The 18,503-nt window shown below is 40.2% G+C and overlaps 1 protein-coding gene across 2 annotated transcripts in view; it reads left to right on the plus strand.

Moving 5' to 3' along the window:
- Positions 1–3,586: 3,586 nt before the first annotated feature.
- The window catches only part of LOC115691156 (tRNA-specific adenosine deaminase TAD2-like), an 83,920-nt gene continuing 69,003 nt past the window's right edge, over positions 3,587–18,503 (plus strand). Inside the window, exons 1-5 of one of the 2 annotated variants that reach the window (XM_056302595.1) lie at positions 3,587–5,579; positions 7,283–7,314; positions 7,438–7,504; positions 13,314–13,404; positions 13,570–13,713. In XM_056302595.1, coding sequence (XP_056158570.1) covers positions 5,502–5,579; positions 7,283–7,314; positions 7,438–7,504; positions 13,314–13,404; positions 13,570–13,713 — 412 coding nt within the window. In that variant the 5' untranslated portion in view covers positions 3,587–5,501. Of the gene's footprint in view, positions 5,580–7,276; positions 7,315–7,437; positions 7,505–13,313; positions 13,405–13,569; positions 13,714–18,503 lie in introns of both variants that reach the window. The other variant, XM_056302594.1, reaches the window with a different exon arrangement.

Genomic DNA, 18,503 nt, shown 5'->3' on the forward strand with positions numbered 1-18,503 from the left:
ACCTAGGCTTTCACGTACCTCCAAACAATCACACAAAACACAATCACACACATACTATCATCACATAGCAGGCACATCAATTGATCTTACCTGGGCCTATCACGCGTGCTACCTGCACGTTAGTCACACCCACATCATATGCAAACACATGCATGCTTAATTCATGTTTCACGCATTCCCGCTTGCCTCATCACATTCCTTTCCATACCACTCGCCAGTGACCCGCGTTACAGTACACGCCTCAGGTTCATTGCGACCAATTTTCACAACACTTCAGGGCCCGCGTTATAGTACACGCCTCAGGCCATGTTTCTTGCCCGCGTTGCAGTACACGCCTCAGGCTCAACATCTACCACCTACTGCACAACCCGCATTGAAGTACACGCCTCAGGCTGGCAGTTTTCCGGTAATACCGGGCATCGTCCCGCGTTGAAGTACACGCCTCAGGACGGCACAATTCCCATGATCGCACATGCCACACTACATTCACTTTCTTGCTCATGCACATGCTCAACAACAACTTGCCACTCAGTTGGTCAATCACACGCGGCCCGTGCACGCAACAATTCATATACATTTTTCATGCTCACCAAGCATTCGATATGGCCTATTTGACAATTCATTCAGTCCGGCCCAAGCGTGCACACAATCAAGCATATTTCAATCCATCAAATCTCGGTACAATAAACACACAAGGCCACTCACGGGCCCACAAACACAGCCACATCACGGCCCATTCGAACCAACACAAATTGTCTCCAAATCGGACTATATGTCCGTCATTTCAATCCACAACGTCCGGCACTCTAATCAGTCTCACTCCAGCCCCGAAACATCCTCATTTCATCCTCAAATTAATTCATACAACATAAATTCAAGCATCAAATTCCAATCCTCTTGGCAGCAACTATTCAACCTCGACACCCCCACCATTCCGCTCATAAAAATGAATATCCAAAGAATCGGGGTAAAATTGGGCAGCTTACACAGTGACCGAAATTCCATCAAAATAAATAGTAAACAAACTCCAAAAATTCTAGATTTTGGATATATCATAAAAAAACATCTTGATAAACATTTCTTATGAAGAACACGAAATCCGGTTCAATCTGAAACCATGCCTTTTTGTCCCTTGAAATCAGACCAAAATCAGTTCGCTCTAACAGACCGTTTTGTCCTCAAAATACATTTCTTTCAACACCCAAATCACCTTGAAAAGCCTTGAAATTTTTATATGTCATAGAAATACAAGTCTCCAACAAATTTTGTGAAGAAAGTTTATTGAAAATAGATTTTGAAAATTTTATAAAAATTCGGCAAGACAAGAAGGTCGGGATGAACAGTGTTCCGGGCAGTTTTAATACGGTCCGAAAATGGGTTTTCGTGCGACCCAAATGGCCTCCAAAAATTCCAAATTTAAAGTATGTTATACTTCAAGATGTTGGAAGAAACTTTTATGAAGAAAACTTTCTCAAATTCGGCCCAAAAAATTCTCCACAAAAATAACAAACCGGACGGTTACAGTAACCGCGAATCAGAGATTCACCTCAAATTTTAAAGATCTGAGCCTTTGTTAGTATCCACCGAAATTCAACCCACAAAACTCATTCCCCTAAGCTCAAATGACCATCCAACAGCCACAAGAATGTCCAAAAACACAATAAAGGATCAAGCTCTCCTCTAATCCATTTACAATCACTTCCATCAACCCCTAAACTACCCTAAACCGCGCCTAAACGAGTCCGTTAATACCCGATATCCTAAATAGGGTTTAGGGGGCGAATTACCGAGCCCTAGACTATCTCGGCTAGAGCGACAAGTGGCGGCGATTGGCGGGGACGGCGGCGAACGGTGCGACTTGGCTCGGTGGACGGCGATCGGCGCACGGCAGCGGCACGGCTTCCTTGCCGTGGGTCACGACCAAGGGAGAGGGGAGAGAGAGAGAGAGTCCACGGTGGGGGGTGGTGTTGCCGTGAGGGAGAGAGAGGGGGAATGAGGAGAGAGAGAGAATGGCCTTGACTAAATAGTCCAATTTGACCAAAACGGCAAATTACGATCTTGCCCTCATCTAATCTTTTCAATCAACGGCCCAGATTCGATCTTATCTTGAAACCAACGGCCGAGATCGCATCTTACCCAAAATATCCAAGGGCAATTTGGGAATTTCATAAAAATCCAAGGGCAAGAATGTCCAACCAAATATTTAGGGCAAAATGACCAAAATGCCCTTGCCCATTATAACTAACCCTTTATAAATCTTTAGAGGTAAAATGGTCACTTTCTTCATTTCTCATCGAAATCGAATTTTTCCGAAAGAATCGGGACAATTCAAAATTGCATGATCCATTCACAATGTCATCCTAACGTCCAATTGTGACTTCCTAATTTTCCGGTGTCCGATTTGGGCTCAATTAAATAATTAAATTTTATCAAACGCAACTTGAGCGTTTCTCGAACTAAAGGGTGGCTTGTTGGGGAAATTCGCATATTCGACCTGTGACTGATAATAAATCGAGTCACGTGCAAGTTCATTCGGTTCGTGACGACTTCGGTTGTCATTTAAATCGCGAGGATCAATCACTAGATCCGAGGGGTATGATCGTTCGGTATAGGTTCAGGATCATTCATCAATTCATTTCGTGGTCTGGCGGTATCACCCGCGATCCACTACTCTGACAGTGGCGGACTGACCCCTAGCTATCCTTGGATCGGCCAGCAGTGGCTCAAAATATCACCTCGACGATTTCATGGTCGAAAATCAATTCACGATCGAATTTTCTCTTAGTCGTACGAATTTAAATATTCAGTCAGCCTTTCCCTAATGGTTAGTATCTCAGGAATCATCAGTTCCGGGCGAGAACTAACTACAAGTACATTTATAAAACCAAATATTTCACAAATCCTAAATGGACAAATTTTCAGGATGTCACATATACTGTTACTTCTTCTTTTATTATTGTTCCACTAGTTCATGAAGGTATATCTCCCTTGACTTCACTTTTGCGTATATACTTCATGTAATCACCTATAGGCCCAAATCGCAGTGGCAGTTAGCAATGGAGGCATGGGCAAGTGCTGTTTGAGAGTTTCGCCGATTATCTCCCATGAGAGTTCTCTTAGCGGGTGTGAACAACCACTTCCAGTTGGGAAAGCTGCCGGTGAAAGAATGACTCATTATGGGTGTGAGAGGTTCATGTTTTTGTAATTGCTTGCAGCACTGGTAGGAATTGGCTTAGCAGAGAGAGCACGAGATCTTTGTTATACAGGGAGCATAAGAACAGTCGTTTTCTACTCTTTATTGTTTTCAACTTGCCGTTCATTTCGTGGAATATGGAATATGTATTACAATCATTGACAAATTAATAGGATCTAGTTGAAATTGGGAAGTAAATATAAAAACAATTTTGAAGAGAATAAAAATATTCATTATTATCAGATTTTTTTTTAAAGGTAATCACACTACGATAAATTTTCGTCCGCTTTATTATGTACAAGTACTGCTACTTTTTCTATTTCAATTAAGTATCTGAACTTTCAAAATATAGCTCCATATGGTGACTTGCTCACTCAGCAAAGAACGAGGCACATTGCTATACCGGAATGCCAACTCAATTTAAAATGGATTAATTTTTTTTATCTTAAAATGGTTCTTATTATTTATTTTTTCCCTTCCATCCTCTTCCATGCTCAGCCGTCGTCCACACTGTACAATGCCCCATTGCTCCCGCCTGTTAATGCTATGAGGCCATCACTGTGCCGGTGTTGCCGTCCACCGCACAGGGGGCTTGCGACCATCTCTCTCCCTATCCCCAACCTGCGCGACCTCCGCTTGAGGTTGCCGCCTCGAGCCCGAGGTCTCCCAACCTCGAATCTGAGGTCGCAACCTCAGCTAGCCACAGTTTATAATTTAAGGATTATTAGTAACGCGGGAAAAAGTCGGTATTATGGTAGGCATAGTTTAAAATTTTTGCTGGTATATTAATCCAAGAAAAAAGAAATTGTAGAGTGTGTTTACCTCAAAAATTGTTGAAGATGTGTGTCCTCCTCTTCCGTCTCCCTTTCTTAGTGCGACTCTCTCTGCGGTGTGCGTCCTTGACTCGAATCCCTTCGTGGTTTTTCTTCTTCTTCTTCTTCTTTGTTGTTTTGATCTCGGTGACCCACCACGTGTCTGAGTTTCCTAGGCCCTTTTTATACGATGATTTTGAGTTTATGATGTTTGGAGGGTGTTTAGATTTGTGTAATGGGATTGATTCTATGGAGATGGCTAGAATTTGGAGGTATTTGTAATTGTAGTGGCTGCTATGATTGGCCCACCGGGTGTTCGTTAAAATTCCCGAGAGAAAATTGAGTTGAATATCTCAACGGATAATCATCTTTTGTGAATGTGTACTAGAGATGACGACAGTGTATTAGAGATGAAAGTAGAGAGGAACTTGAACGAGCGGAGAATTACAGATTATGTACCTGCACTGGTGTTGCACAGTGTCCTGCTTTATCCCTGGTCTGAACTCAATTTGTGGGAGGGCTTGTCAAGCTGTGGACCTCTGAGTCCATGATCAATTTTTGTATTGGTGTGTGATGACCAACTGCTAGGTGGGTGCATCAACTGTACTCTATATCAAGCTGTGAATCACATTGAACCACAATTTTCCCATTTGAGCAGTTTATGCTAGTGTTGTCCAGAGAATTCTGTGGTCTCCTAGTGAACATGCGTGCTCCCTCGAGGGCATATGCTCAAAAGAATCCTTTTTTTACTTGGTCATCTATCAAAACACTTTGGTAAGGATAGTCCTCCATACTTTTTTGGAAAATGACTTCCACCTATAAAATTAGGAAGTCATTTTCCTTATTTTTAAGCTTGGTATTTTCTGGTCAACTGAAGTCATTTTTCTTTGACCTGCTTATTTTCCCATACCAAACACTTTGAAAAATGGAAAAAGAAGTTTTCTAGTAAACTATTTTCCTTCAAACAAACAGAGCCTAAGTCAAAACCAAGTTTCGTCTTTCCAAACTACCCTTTGATCATAGCAGAATATAATTGGTCTTTCAGGACCACATACTTCATAAATAATTACCAATTTTCATCTATGCATGACTACCTAATTATGCACGCGTGCATCCCCTTTAACCTTTTTTTTCTTTTCACCAAATCCCCGTTAACCCTGGTTAACTATACATCCTAAAATAAATTTCTGTAATTTTTTCTTCTATTTATTCTTTTTCTTTGTTTTTAATTCTTTCTCTCCACCTTCTTTCTTTGATTTCCTGTTATAAGCTCCTTCCTTTCCTTCACCATAGGCCAACTTCACCATCGACACCACCTACAATATCATGACCGCTCATCTTTCATCCGACACCAGCGAGCTTTGATGAGTGGAAGATTGCTACCTGCCAATGGAGGTGACGAACAGAAGAAATTCTTCTTCCTAAAACAGCCTAGCGACTGAAGGTGATGGAGACTGGCAAGTGGAGGCGACGGACTACCACCACCAACCAAAGCCATGGAAATTGATAACGTAGTTTCGGTGGAACGATTCTCTCCTGAGGTTCTGGGTTTTATGCAGCTTGCTATAGATCAGGTAATGCCTGGCACAGCCGAATTGTATTAAGTAGATGTAATACTTGGGCTGAAATGTCAACGATACGTTTGGTGCTATAATTGCGCGGGAATTTGAAGAATGCATAATTGACTTTTGTATGAGAGACATTGAATAAGTGTTTCTTCATAAGTGTTGTCTGTGGATGCTTCATAGTGAATCCATTGGTAATCGACACTACACGCTGCAAAATCAGCAACAATTTCTAGAAGGTATAGGTTTTATTTCTTTGTTTCTGTAGGTGGCGATTTATTGAAAGAAGTAGGTGAAGTCTAGGTTCAAAGGAAAACCAAATGAGGGAGAGTGAAACAAAGGGAAGTAGGGTGTACATGGGTTGGTTCAGCCTCTTTCTCAGGTGAAAAACTGAGCCAATCCGGGTGCTGTAGGTTGGGAGAGAGAGAGAGAGAGAGAGAGAGAGAGAGAGAGAGAGAGAGAGAGAGAGAGAGAGAGAGAGAGAGAGAGAGAGAGAGGGAGGGTGCTTTTGAGGTGTCTAGGAAATGTGGATGTGTAGTATGTGCCTATCAGAAAGATGTGTAGTGGGTGATAGGTTTGCCAGGACAATTGAATTATGAGAAACTTTGACCGCTGGGATAGGACTCTGTCGCCGAGTTTCATTAGGCGCTTGAAGAGGCAAAACCATCGAGGAATGAAGAAGGTGCAATTCGGCAAGCCACAAGGTGCTTTTGAGGTGTCTAGGAAATGTGGATGTGTAGTATGTCCCTATCATTAAGATGTACCGTGGGTGATAGGTTTGCCAGGACAATTGAATTATGAGAAACTTTGACCACTAGGATAGGACTCTGTCGCCAAGTTTCATGAGGCGCTTGAAGAGGCAAAACCATAGAGGAATGAAGAAGGTGCAATGAGATGGCAAGCCACAGGGAGAGGTTGCTTGACAGTCGAGTCCTTTTGCCACTTGTAGACTTTGGCACCTAGGGAGAATTGAAAACAAAATTTACTTGGAGTGTGAGCATAATATGAACATCGATTGTGCCCATGGATAACTGGTTAGGTTTTTTCTTTGGCCTTGTGGCCTGTGGATATGTAAAAGAAAAAGAGAAAAACAGAGTTTACATAAGTTATTCAGTAGAACAGAGACAAAATCACAAAAGCTGATTGCCAATTATGATTTCTGAGGGCTTCACAACGGTTTTATGGATCTCTCTTTCTCGTCATGTGCCATAATATTCGTAAAGGAAAATGACCCAGAAGCTAAAACTCAAGGAAGCTTCTTGACTGTTTGAGTGAAACCTCATTAATGGAAAGAAAAGCTTCTGAGGTACCCATGATAGGACACACTAGAATCAACAACATGTAGTTTCTCAAATTTGTTCTTATTTTAGCTGTACTGTTGTTAGAGCCATATCAGTTTAACCGTTAGGTGGGATTTGCATCTGTACTACTGGATGAGTATGGGGTGATAATCATTGCTTAGAAGTTAGTGACCAGTATATTATACAGGACCTGCAAGATCTTGATCATATAAGTATGGGACATGCATTTGTTCCATTAGTAACTGTATATTGTTACGGAAATATTACTACTGCTGGCAACGTTATGCTGATTTCCTCTTGAATTTGGCTTTATGCATGCATGCATGCATGAAAGAATTTCTGACTCTTATTCTTATAATTTTTCTCCTAACAAGTAACAAGACCTATTTGCTTTTCTTATATAAGGCAAAGCTTGCATTGGACAGCTTTGAAGTTCCAGTTGGGTAAGATACTGATTATCTGTAACTAGGTGCATTTCATATATGTTACTTCATTTTCTAATTAATATGATTAGTGTTTCAGTCTTAGTAGTGAATGATTTCAGATTGGACTCTTTGATTGAACAGCTGTGTGATTATTGAGGATGGGAACGGTATTGCGGCAGGAAGAAACCGGACTAACAAGACATGGAATGTATGTTTATCATTGCTTCTCCACCCCCTTCTATAAATTTTGGCCAACTGCACTTTGTTATTGTTCCGAATTAATACCCTCGAATCATCCACTCATAGTTTATTGTTGATCATTTCGTGTTTCTCTGTTAATATGTATTTATTAGATAATAAAATAATATATCTGATCAAATCTGTTTAAAAGTGGAATTTTCCATGCATTAGTAGGCTGTAAGGGGCTTTATTCCCATTGCTCTTAATAAAATATGGCTACGGCTAACAATAACAATAATCTCGCGTTATTATGCACAATGTTTTACGTTTTCGTTTTCCATTGTGCTTTGTCTGGAACTGTTGAGAGAAAAAACTGAACTGAATGCTTGGTTAGGTCTATGTGACCCCAAGCTATCTATTTATAATAAAGCCAAAAAGGCCAAAATTACAATATTACCCTTATTGTTGCAATATATAAAATAATAATGGAAATAAACAAATATGCCCCTATTAGCCAAGTACTTTCAACACTTCCCCTCAAGTTGGAGCATAGATATCACACATGCCCAACTTGACTAAAACAAGATGAAACGATTTACTCCCCAATCCTTTAGTCAACACATCAGCAAGTTGATCACCGGACTGAACAAAGGGCATACAAATTAAACCGCTCTCCAACTTCTCTTTGATAAAGTGCCTGTCAATCTCCACATGTTTTGTACGGTCATGCTGTACAGGATTGTGAGCAATACTAATGGCGGCTTTATTATCACAATATAGCATCATAAGAATAGGAACAGATACACCAAGATCTTCAAGTAATCCCTTAAGCCATAACAGTTCACAAACTCCATGTGCCATTGCACGAAATTCTGCTTCAGCACTAGATCGAGCAGTCACATTCTGCTTTTTGCTGCGCCAAGTCACAAGATTCCCTCCTAAGAAAGTACAATACCTAGAAATAGACTTTCGGTAAGGAGATCCAGCCCAATCAGCATCTGTATAGGCTTCAACTTTCAAGCCATCACAAGGAGATAAAAGAATCCCTTTTCCGAGAGCAGACTTCAAATATCGAAGGATTCGAAGAACATCATCCATATGAGTAGAGTATGGATCATGCCTAAACTGACTCACTAGGCTCACGGCAAAAGCAATATCGGGTCTGGTGTGTGATAAATAAATCAACTTGCCCACTAACCGTTGATAACGACCTTTATCTACGGGATCACCATCCTTTTCTCGAAGACGAGTATTGACCTCAATAGGTGTATCAGAGGGACGACATCCTAATAACCCAACTTCTGTTAAAAGATCAAGGACATACTTCCTTTGGGATAGAAAGATACCTTTTGAAGATCTGGCAACTTCAATCCCAAGAAAGTATCGAAGCTTTCCAAGATCCTTTATTTCGAATTATTGTCCAAGAAAATTCTTCAACCGGCTTATCTCATCAATATCATTCCCTGTGACAATAATGTCGTCTACATAGACAATAAGAATAGTGACTTTAGCACCTGATCTCTTCACAAACAAAGTATGATCAGCATTACTTTGTTTATACCCAACAAAGATCATAGCTTTCTGAAATCTACCAAACCAAGCTCGAGGTGATTGCTTTAAACCATAAAGTGCACGTTTCAGCTTACATACTTTACCTTGAGTTTTGTCACAAGAAAAACCTGAAGGAATCTCCATATATACCTCCTCTTTCAACTCTCCATGAAGAAAGGCATTCTTCACATCTAACTGCTGAAGATCCCATCCCTGGTTTACAGCACACGAAAGTAACACTCGAACAATATTCAACTTGGCAACAGGAGCAAAGGTTTCTTGATAGTCAATCCCATAAGTCTGAGTAAATCCCTTCGCCACCAACCGTGCTTTATATCTGTCCACAGTACCATCCATCTTCTGTTTGACTACAAACACCCACTTACATCCTATTGGTTGTTTCCCAGGAGGAAGAACAACAAGATCCCACGTGTCATTTTTCTTCAAAGCATGCATTTCCTCCACCATTGCTGTCTTCCACTTCTCATCTGCAAAAGCTTCTTTCCAATTCCGTGGAATAGAAACAGAAGATAGAGAAGATACAAAAGTATGATAAGAGCTGGACAAAGAGTCATATGAAACAACATTGGATATAGGGTGTTGAGTACAAGTTCTAATACCCTTTCGGAGTGCGATAGGAAGATTAGAAGGAGAAACCTCATCAGAAGGGTTAGTAGAATCCGGATCCGGAGATGATGACTGAATAGGCAATGTATCAGCGGTCTTAACCTGCGTGTTGGTAGTGGAATTCCTACGACAATATGTCTTCAATGTTTCCCCATTATCAATCCGCCTTTGAAAGATATCAATACTTTGCTTAACAGTTGTGGTCTCCCCCTGAACCTCTGATATCTCCCCCTGAGGTATTGCATTATTCTCTACTTGCGTTGCATCGTTCTCCTCTTGAGAAGGACGATCAGAGACTATTGGAGGAGGAGGAGGAGAAGAGTAAGTAATATCCTTAGGAACATCTAGAATTGGCAACACCTCTACACTAGGACACTCCACCTGAAGAGGTGGAGCGGAATAATAAGAAGTAGACTCATGAAAAATCACATCCATAGATATAATACTGCGCCTAGAAGGAGGATGATAACACTTATAACCCTTTTGAGTAGCTGAATACCCAAGAAATATGCAGTGGAGACCGCGGGGTTCCAACTTACTCTTAGAGGTAGTGTTACGAGCATAACAAACACAACCAAAAATTTTTGGAGGAAGAATAAAAGTTGATGATCCCTGTAAAACATCAATAGGTGTGCGAAAATCAAGAATTCTAGTCGGCATCCGATTGATTAAATAGGCAGCGGTTAAAATAGCATCACTCCAATACTGAGAGGGGACATGACGTGCAAACATAAGAGACCTGGCGACCTCTAACAAATGTCGGTTCTTTCTTTCGGCAACACCATTCTGTGCTGGGGTATCAACACAACTGGTCTGATGAATAATGCCATGATCAAAGAGATACCGTTGAAACTGACCTTCAGTGTACTCAGTGCCATTGTCACTGCAAAGAATTTTCACAGTGGCGTTGAATTGAGTTTGAATCATTTTATGAAAAATTTGAAAATAACGAAAAACGTCACTCTTATGCTTCAACAAAAAAATCCAAGTTGCACGAGAATGACAATCGATAAAAGTAACAAACCATCGATGACCAGAAATAGAAGTACGTTGGGAAGGACCCCACACATCAGTATGAATCACATGAAAAGAGAAACGACTTTTATTATTTGAAGATGAATATGTAGAACGAGTTTGTTTTGCAAAGACACAAGCTTCACAAAAAAACTCATCTTTATTACAAGCTAAAACAAGACTCGGGAAAACTTTTTCTAAAGTTCCTAAAGGGGGATGACCTCATCTGCAATGCCACTGATGGAGATCTGTCAATGCTGAATTAACTTGATGGGGCGTAGTAGACGACATAGAAGTAGAAACCCCACTACCCTCGAGCAGATAAAGACCACCATCCAATCTACCATATCCAATCTCCTTCTCCGTTACCAAATCCTGGAAAATACAGTAAGAAGGGAAAAAAGTTACTTTACAATTTAAATCTCGAGTCAAACTACTAATAGAAAGGAGATTAGTAGAGAATGATGGAATATGTAAAACAGAAGACAAGGGAAGAGTGGAGGAACGATTGATAGACCCTTTTCCAGCGATAGAAGAGAGGGTTCCATCAGCTACACGAACTTTGTCTCTACCTGAAGTAGGGGTGTATTGATGAAAAAGACTAGAAGAACCTGTCATATGATCTGTAGCCCCCGTATCAATGATCCATGGGCTAGAAACAACAGATGTATTAAACCCCCCAAAGAAGATACCTGAAGTGGCTAGATTTGAAGCAAAATGGGAAGACGAATTGGCAACTGTGGAGGAAGCAGCAGTAGTAGAAGCTTTCAGTAGACGTCGAAATGCCTGACGTTCTTCCTGGGATAAACCGATATCAGTAGTAGGTGTAGCAGTAACAGTTTCAGTATGGTTTGCTTTGTTTTTTGTCTTTCTCTGTGCCTTTTTTTCCTCAAAATCTGCAGGTTTTCCATGTAACTTCCGGCAAGTAGCCTTAGTATGATAAGGCCTATGACAATATTCACACTTCACAACTTCCTTAGGGGTATCATTAAATTGAGAGAACGAACCAGATTTAGTAATAGTGCCAGCACTGATTTGTAGAGCAGATCGATTAGTAATAGAGGAGTGGAGCATTGCTGTCCTACGGCTTTCTTCTGAGTGAACTAGGGCATAGGACTGTTCCAGAGTGGGGAATGGAGACCGGCTAAGGACTTGAACACGTATATGATCATATTCAACATTCAATCCTGCCAAGAAATCATAAACTCTGATCTTGTCCACATGGTTCTTGTAGGCAACAATGTCTATAGCATTAGTTGGTTGATAATCGGTACAATGATCTAACTCTTGCCATAAACTTCGAAGCTCAGCATAATATTGAGATATAGTCATCTCCTTCTGAGAAGTGTCATGAACCCTTTTTCGAAGTTCATACACTTGTGCATCATTCCCGATTTGACCATAAGTATCCCTAGCAGCTGACCAAATTTGCGCCGCAGTATCAAGAAGCAAATATCCTTTTGCAATACGTGGCTGCATCGAGTTAAGCAAAAAACATATTACCAAAGAGTCATTCGAGATCCACTTGTCTTGAGTAGCACCCGATGTTTCCGGCTTCAAAGAAGTGCCATTGATATGACCTGTAAGCCCACAGCCTGCAATGGTCAAGAATACAGATCGAGACCATATCAAATAATTTGTGCCGTCGAGCTTCACAGAGATTGTAGCGAAAGTAATATAATCTGTACGGCCATCTCCTGTAGGTGGAGGGTTCTCAACTGAACCGTCAGACATTATGTCACTGGTAGTAGGCTAAAAATATCCTCCAAAAAATCAGCAAGATCAGATCAAGGGAAGAAAAAAATCGATTTTTTTTAAGATTTCAAAATCTTGAAAAAAATTGATAATTCTAATTTATCCCAAAGAATTTGAAAAAAATATGGTGGTCCACAAACTGCAGTGCTTTGGTCTTCACACACGAGAGAATTGTAGGCCATCAACAAGGCAGAAACAATTCCAGACAAGAAGATCCAAAAAATCGCAGAAGAAGTTGAACCACCTATCGCGGATTGCAAAGAAGTTTTAGTTATGTCATAGAGGTGAAGTTTAGGGCAGACACTAGATTCAAAGAATCACCTCATTAGTGCTGCCCTACACTGTGAAAGATAGCAAAGGAGAAGATGAGAAGGAACTGCAGTGGGAGAGAGTGAAGACGTGAAGAGAGGAAAAAAGAAAGGTTGCGCAGAGGAGAGATTAGGGTTAAGGTTTCAGTTCAGATCGGCTTTGATACCATGTTGAGAGAAAAAACTGAACTGAATGCTTGGTTAGGCCTGACCCGAAGGGTGCCAGGCCAGATCCTGGGTATAAAAAAAAAAATATTTAGTGTCCTACCAAACGCATTTCTGTTCTTTTTTTACTCCGGGAATAGAAATTTTGTACAGTTACTAAACGCGTTTTTTTGCCCAGAAACTCGCTAGGGAATAGAAATAAAAAAAACTATTTCTGAACAGAAATTATTTTTAGGAACAGAAATTTTACTAAACAAACCCCTAATAGTCTATTTCTGTAATCATTTATAGTCATGAGGTGACAATACATTACTATAAATGATTTTATGGATAGCAATGAATAGTTGATGTGAAAAATAATTGGCCCTTTTAGTATCTTGTGGAGATTAATAAAAAAACAAAGGCACCTTGCTACAGGGGTATATTAAAAAAATACTGTTAAAAAAGGTGGAGGTGGCTAATCCAATAAGAAGCCTCTTTTTCCTAGTGAGATTCTCAGCAACTTCAAGTGAGTAAAACTTGTTGACTTCACGTAGTATATGCCTTGATCAATCTTATATTTACTCTTAATCAGTTAACTTGAAGGAGAAATATTTCTCATGACAAAGCTCCTAAGTTTGATATGCTTGCTTCGTTTTTCCCCTTGTGCTTTCATGGGCAATGAGACATGCAGAGATGGAAGCTCTTGATGTTCTTCTTGTATGGTGGCAGAGGACTGGATTTTCGGCTGCAGAAGTTGCAGAGAAGTTTTCAGCATGCTCCCTTTATGTGACATGTGAACCATGCATAATGTGTGCAGCAGCACTATCGATCATTGGTACATCCGTTGATCCTACTGAAATAAAACTGAACTTTCCTAAAAAAAATTTATTTATGATTAGATGACTCTCTCCCTTTTTCTGTTTAAAGAAAGTATATTATGGCTGTGCAAATGATAAATTTGGAGGCTGTGGCTCAATAATGTCGTTGCATTCAAGTAGCTCTGAGGCACACATTAGATCAGTTTATGAACTTGCTTTTGCTGCTGGTTTTTTATTTACATAGCTTTACTTTGAAATTGTAACCTATGACAATTGACAACTAAAGCTTACTGGAGGTTTATGATTCCTTATGTTGATGACTGATGGATGTGGCTTCGTAGTGATTCTGTATATTGTTGCCACATCGGATATTGCAACACATAACCACGAAAATAAATGGAGGTTTATGGAACTAATTTTCCATCTTTTATGTCCTTTCCTTAGTCTAAATGGAAGAAAATGGTGTTTCTGGAAGCATTAAGAAGTCAAGTTTATATTTATTCTTTCTTATCCTGCTTTGTTTCCTTTTTCTTAAATTCTTGGTGACTTGTTAGACATTTATGTATTCTTTGTTTGCCCTAAAAAGTTTACAGTTATGGGAAGTGCCACAAGTTAAGCTAACATTAGTTTCTTTTTTCCTTTTCCCTCTCCCCTGTTTCTTCATCTCTTCTTCCTGACCTTTTTCACTGCGGTGAGATTCTTTGATGTCTTTAATGTTATCACGTTTAAATCGAGATATATAGTATCTTCAAAGAAGTATGATATTTTAACTATGAGGAAAAATTTATGCTTTCTGATATGCCATGGGCAATGTACTTGATAAAGAAATCTCTTTTCTTGTTTAATAGTTGCTATTGTCTCTTCTTGCATACATGAGAGCATGTGCCTGCTAAACTGTGGTGTATGGCTTGTGCTTCCAGTATGATATTTCAACTGTATGATGTTGTTATGAGCTAACATTTCATGTTTCCTAAGCTTGTTCAGAACTAATCAATTTTTTGCTCCGACTTTGTTGAAATAAAAATTAAAACGTAGTGAAACAGGATCTGTTTCATTGTGATTTGAGCAGTACATGAAGTTGCTAATCTAGATTACGGACATTGTTTTTCTATTCAAATTGTTAGTTTTGAGAGAACAAGCTCAAGTACTGGGTGAAGAAGCAAGAGATGTACCAAGGATGCATCTAAGCAAAAAGTTCAGGGAAAAAAAAAAACCATGAAAACTCAATACTTTTAGAGCTTGAAATTTACAGTTATGTTTCGATTCATAATCTGATTATGAGTCAAAAGCATTCTGGGATGCATCTGCCTGATTTATTAATGTTTTTAACTTTTTTCTTGTTATTCTTGCAGTATTGGGAATTCTGGATCAAAGGGTTTCAAATGCTGTGGAGGTATAATGGCATCAGAAGCCAATTCTCTTCTCCAAGATTTTTATGAACGAGGAAAGCCTAATGGTATAAATGGCAATCAACCATTTCAATCAGTTGAATTGTCTGTTCGAAAGAATGTTATTATAATGTAGTTTGCACCTATTTACATTAGATAACCTAAGGGAAATGGTAGTTCGTTTTCAATGGACCCATGGTTAAATACTTTCTAAGAGGCTTCTATGAGCATAATAGAGAAATTCTACCTTTGAACCAAAGTTTTCTTTATCAATCAATGAAGTTGAGATTGTGCCTGCTAGCAATGTCTCCCTGAAAGACCCTTCCGGAAAAATTTATCTTTTAGAGCCTAATACGACGGTCTTCCTAACACTGATCCCCTTCAATATTGATTAAGAAGAATTCAGGAAGCCTCTTTTTATTTCTACTTTTCAATCAGTTCTCTCAACCAGCTAGAAAAAGAACATTTCATATGTTGCTTCCTCTAGACTCAGTATACCTAGCCAGATTGCATTTGAAAAATGGGTTGTCATGTCCTTGGTTAAGGAAAAAGACGAAGTGCAGTTTCTTAATAGTTGATAATCCATTGGTTAGACTCGTTAGAGAGAAATATCTTCTTCCTTGATCCCTATTGTGAATTACCAATTATATATGGTTCTTGGTCGAGCAATTGTCCAGTTTGTGCTCTTCAGTTGCAAATATTTCAAGAGACTGATCGGACCAGAACCTTTTCATGCCTCTGAGATAATTAGTACGCTTTGGAAACTCATTACATACAGAAAAGATGACCTTTAATAATTGACCTTTGCAATGATAAAATCAATTTGGTTCATGTTTCTTCTTTGTTTTGTTGAACCTTGTTACATGAAGTATCATTTCTCTTCTCCTTTTTTCCCCTCCTTTTCAATTCATTCTCTGTTTTTGACATTGTGGAATCTATGATTTGTTTATATATATGTATGCTGAATCCTAATCTTTGATTTTCAGCTCCAAAGCCTCACAGTTCCCGGGTTACTCAGGCTTCTCATTAGATCTACGTGCATTGATTCTTCCTGTTGAATCTTCTTATGCCTTTGCACAACTAGGTAAGACCTTTGAACTTATGATTCCTTGCTTTTCTGAACATAATGTACATCATGTATAGTATTTTGAAGCACCTCTGCTGCATATTGAACGATGATCAGTTACTTGTGCATATAACAAATGGGCTGCATGCTGTGACCTTTCTGTAGTATAGCTGTTAACAATGGAATGGCACGGATTAGGGCGCTGTGGCAATGTCTATTGCTGTGGCAGTATGATATGATGCTCATGCGACGATTGAGTATACCTACAGCTATAAATTCTCTTGTATGGTAATATTTAATCACGAGGCAATATAAAGGTCTTCAAAATGAAGTTAGACAACATCCTTGCTCTTCATTCCTGATTCTTGGTTTATTCAAATCATAATGGTCATTATTCTTATTCTTGTCAGTTAATCTCTTCGTTTGACTAAACCTAAAGTCAAACTTGCAGTTCACGGTAGTTCCCATTCTTGAGGTGAACTCATCACAAAATAACTTACGAACTAATAGTTTTGTGATCCTTTGTATACTACATGTAAAGTGCAAATCTGGATGTGACATCGTTGGTGCAGACTTTAGCATAATAAGATTCTATGCTGTTTGTTTTGTGATGCCAGAAACAGTTAATGGTGATCTTTGTCTCAAAATCATAAAAAGTTGTATAATCATAGTGTTGTTCAAATAGCCCTTTAAGTATAGAGATTCGTGTGAACGTTATTGACGATAAAGTATCTGCAAATGATTCAGTGTACTTTGACCGACAATGCATTTTCGTTTACTGCTTTCGATCACGGAATTTCATCAAGGGACCTAAGAAAGGAAGCGTGAAGCATGTCCGGATCAGTTTTTGCCTTGATGTTCATGTGTTTACTGAGGATTGCAGCTGTGATCACAAGTACATTTCATGCTTTTAACTTGATTATCAGATTGTAAGATAATTTATGGCATAACCCTGTGTAGGCATCACCTTTCTGATGCTAATTTTTGTTATCAAAATATTCTATAATCTAGCTTGATTTTTTTATGAGCTTTCGAAGTTTGAGGTAATTCTAGGCGTACTCTCGAAGTGTTTGAGCTTCATAATTCTGGTCTATATCATGTGTGATCCCTAACGGTCCGCGACCTAATGGGCCAGTGCCCAGACACAGACCCAAGGGTGCCGGGCTGTGCTATGCGCCGCTAATACCATATCCTCTTTATTGTATACATCACATACGAAGAAACGAGGCTCCAATCCTAGGCAAACAAACCTCTTCCAATCAACCTTGGCCCCATGAGTGTTTTCTGACCTTCCTTTGTAAGAATTTCCTAATGTAGGCTTCATTAATTGAAATTAACTGAATTAGTTTGGTCTAATAAAGGTAAGATATATGGGTTCTTAATCAGTCTAATATGGGGCTGGCTGGTGTGGGCCGAGTACGGCCCGGCCCGTAATGAGAGGGCCCGTGGTCGAAGACTCTATAAATAGCGCTCAAGTCCCTCCCCTAACCTGATGATGCACAATTTGACTTATATATGGATTTAGAGAGAACTTTCTTCTCGTGAGTGGCAATCTCATTAGGCCAGTGTTCTAACGAAGGGGATAGGGGAGAGGCACTTGAGTTCGTGTTCGGAAACCGTCGCAAATTCTGCGTCAAGTTCGATGGATTCCAAACCAGGTACGCGAAACGACAATTTCTCCATTATCGTGTTTCGGTTTATGATTATGGTGATCTTGGGCGTGCCATTTTCGTGGCCAACATGTGGTATCAGAGCCTGCCATAGATTAGAACTGAAATATGCGGATTAGGACCGTTTTCGTTTTGTCCGAGAGGTTTTTGCCCAGTTGCGAAATTTTTTGTCGGATGAAAGTTAAATTTTATTACATATTTAGAATCTACTCGTCGAGACGAGAAAAATGGTGGGCGGCACGTCGCCGGAGGATGCCGGACGCGCCGTCACGCGCCTACACGCGCCCTAAGCACGGCGGCGCGTGACGTCCACGCGCGGCCGTGCCGAACCGGCGCGTCCTTCCGCCGGTAACCGCAGGCTAACGTCAGCATGACGTCAGCGAGGGCGCGGATCCGGTGACCCGGATCCTGACCCGACCCGACCGTTGACCCGACTAGAGTTTTGACCCGACCCGACCGTTGACCTGACCGGTCAATCGGTCGGACCGGTCCGTTGACCATTGACCGGTTGGACCGGTCAACCGGTCGGACCGGCTGTTCAGACCGGTTTGACCGGTTGAACACGCGCGCACGCGCCGCGCCTTCCGGTGGCGCGTGAGGGCGCGTCCGACGTCCGTTTTGGACGTTCTTGGTACTGACGCGCTCGTATCGAGATTCTCTACACTGTGGTGTATTTATTTTAC

The sequence above is a fragment of the Syzygium oleosum genome, unplaced genomic scaffold (assembly GCF_021117445.2).
Source record: "Syzygium oleosum isolate NSW1041296 unplaced genomic scaffold, Sole_v2.1 Sole_v2.24, whole genome shotgun sequence".
Lineage (NCBI taxonomy): Eukaryota > Viridiplantae > Streptophyta > Magnoliopsida > Myrtales > Myrtaceae > Syzygium > Syzygium oleosum.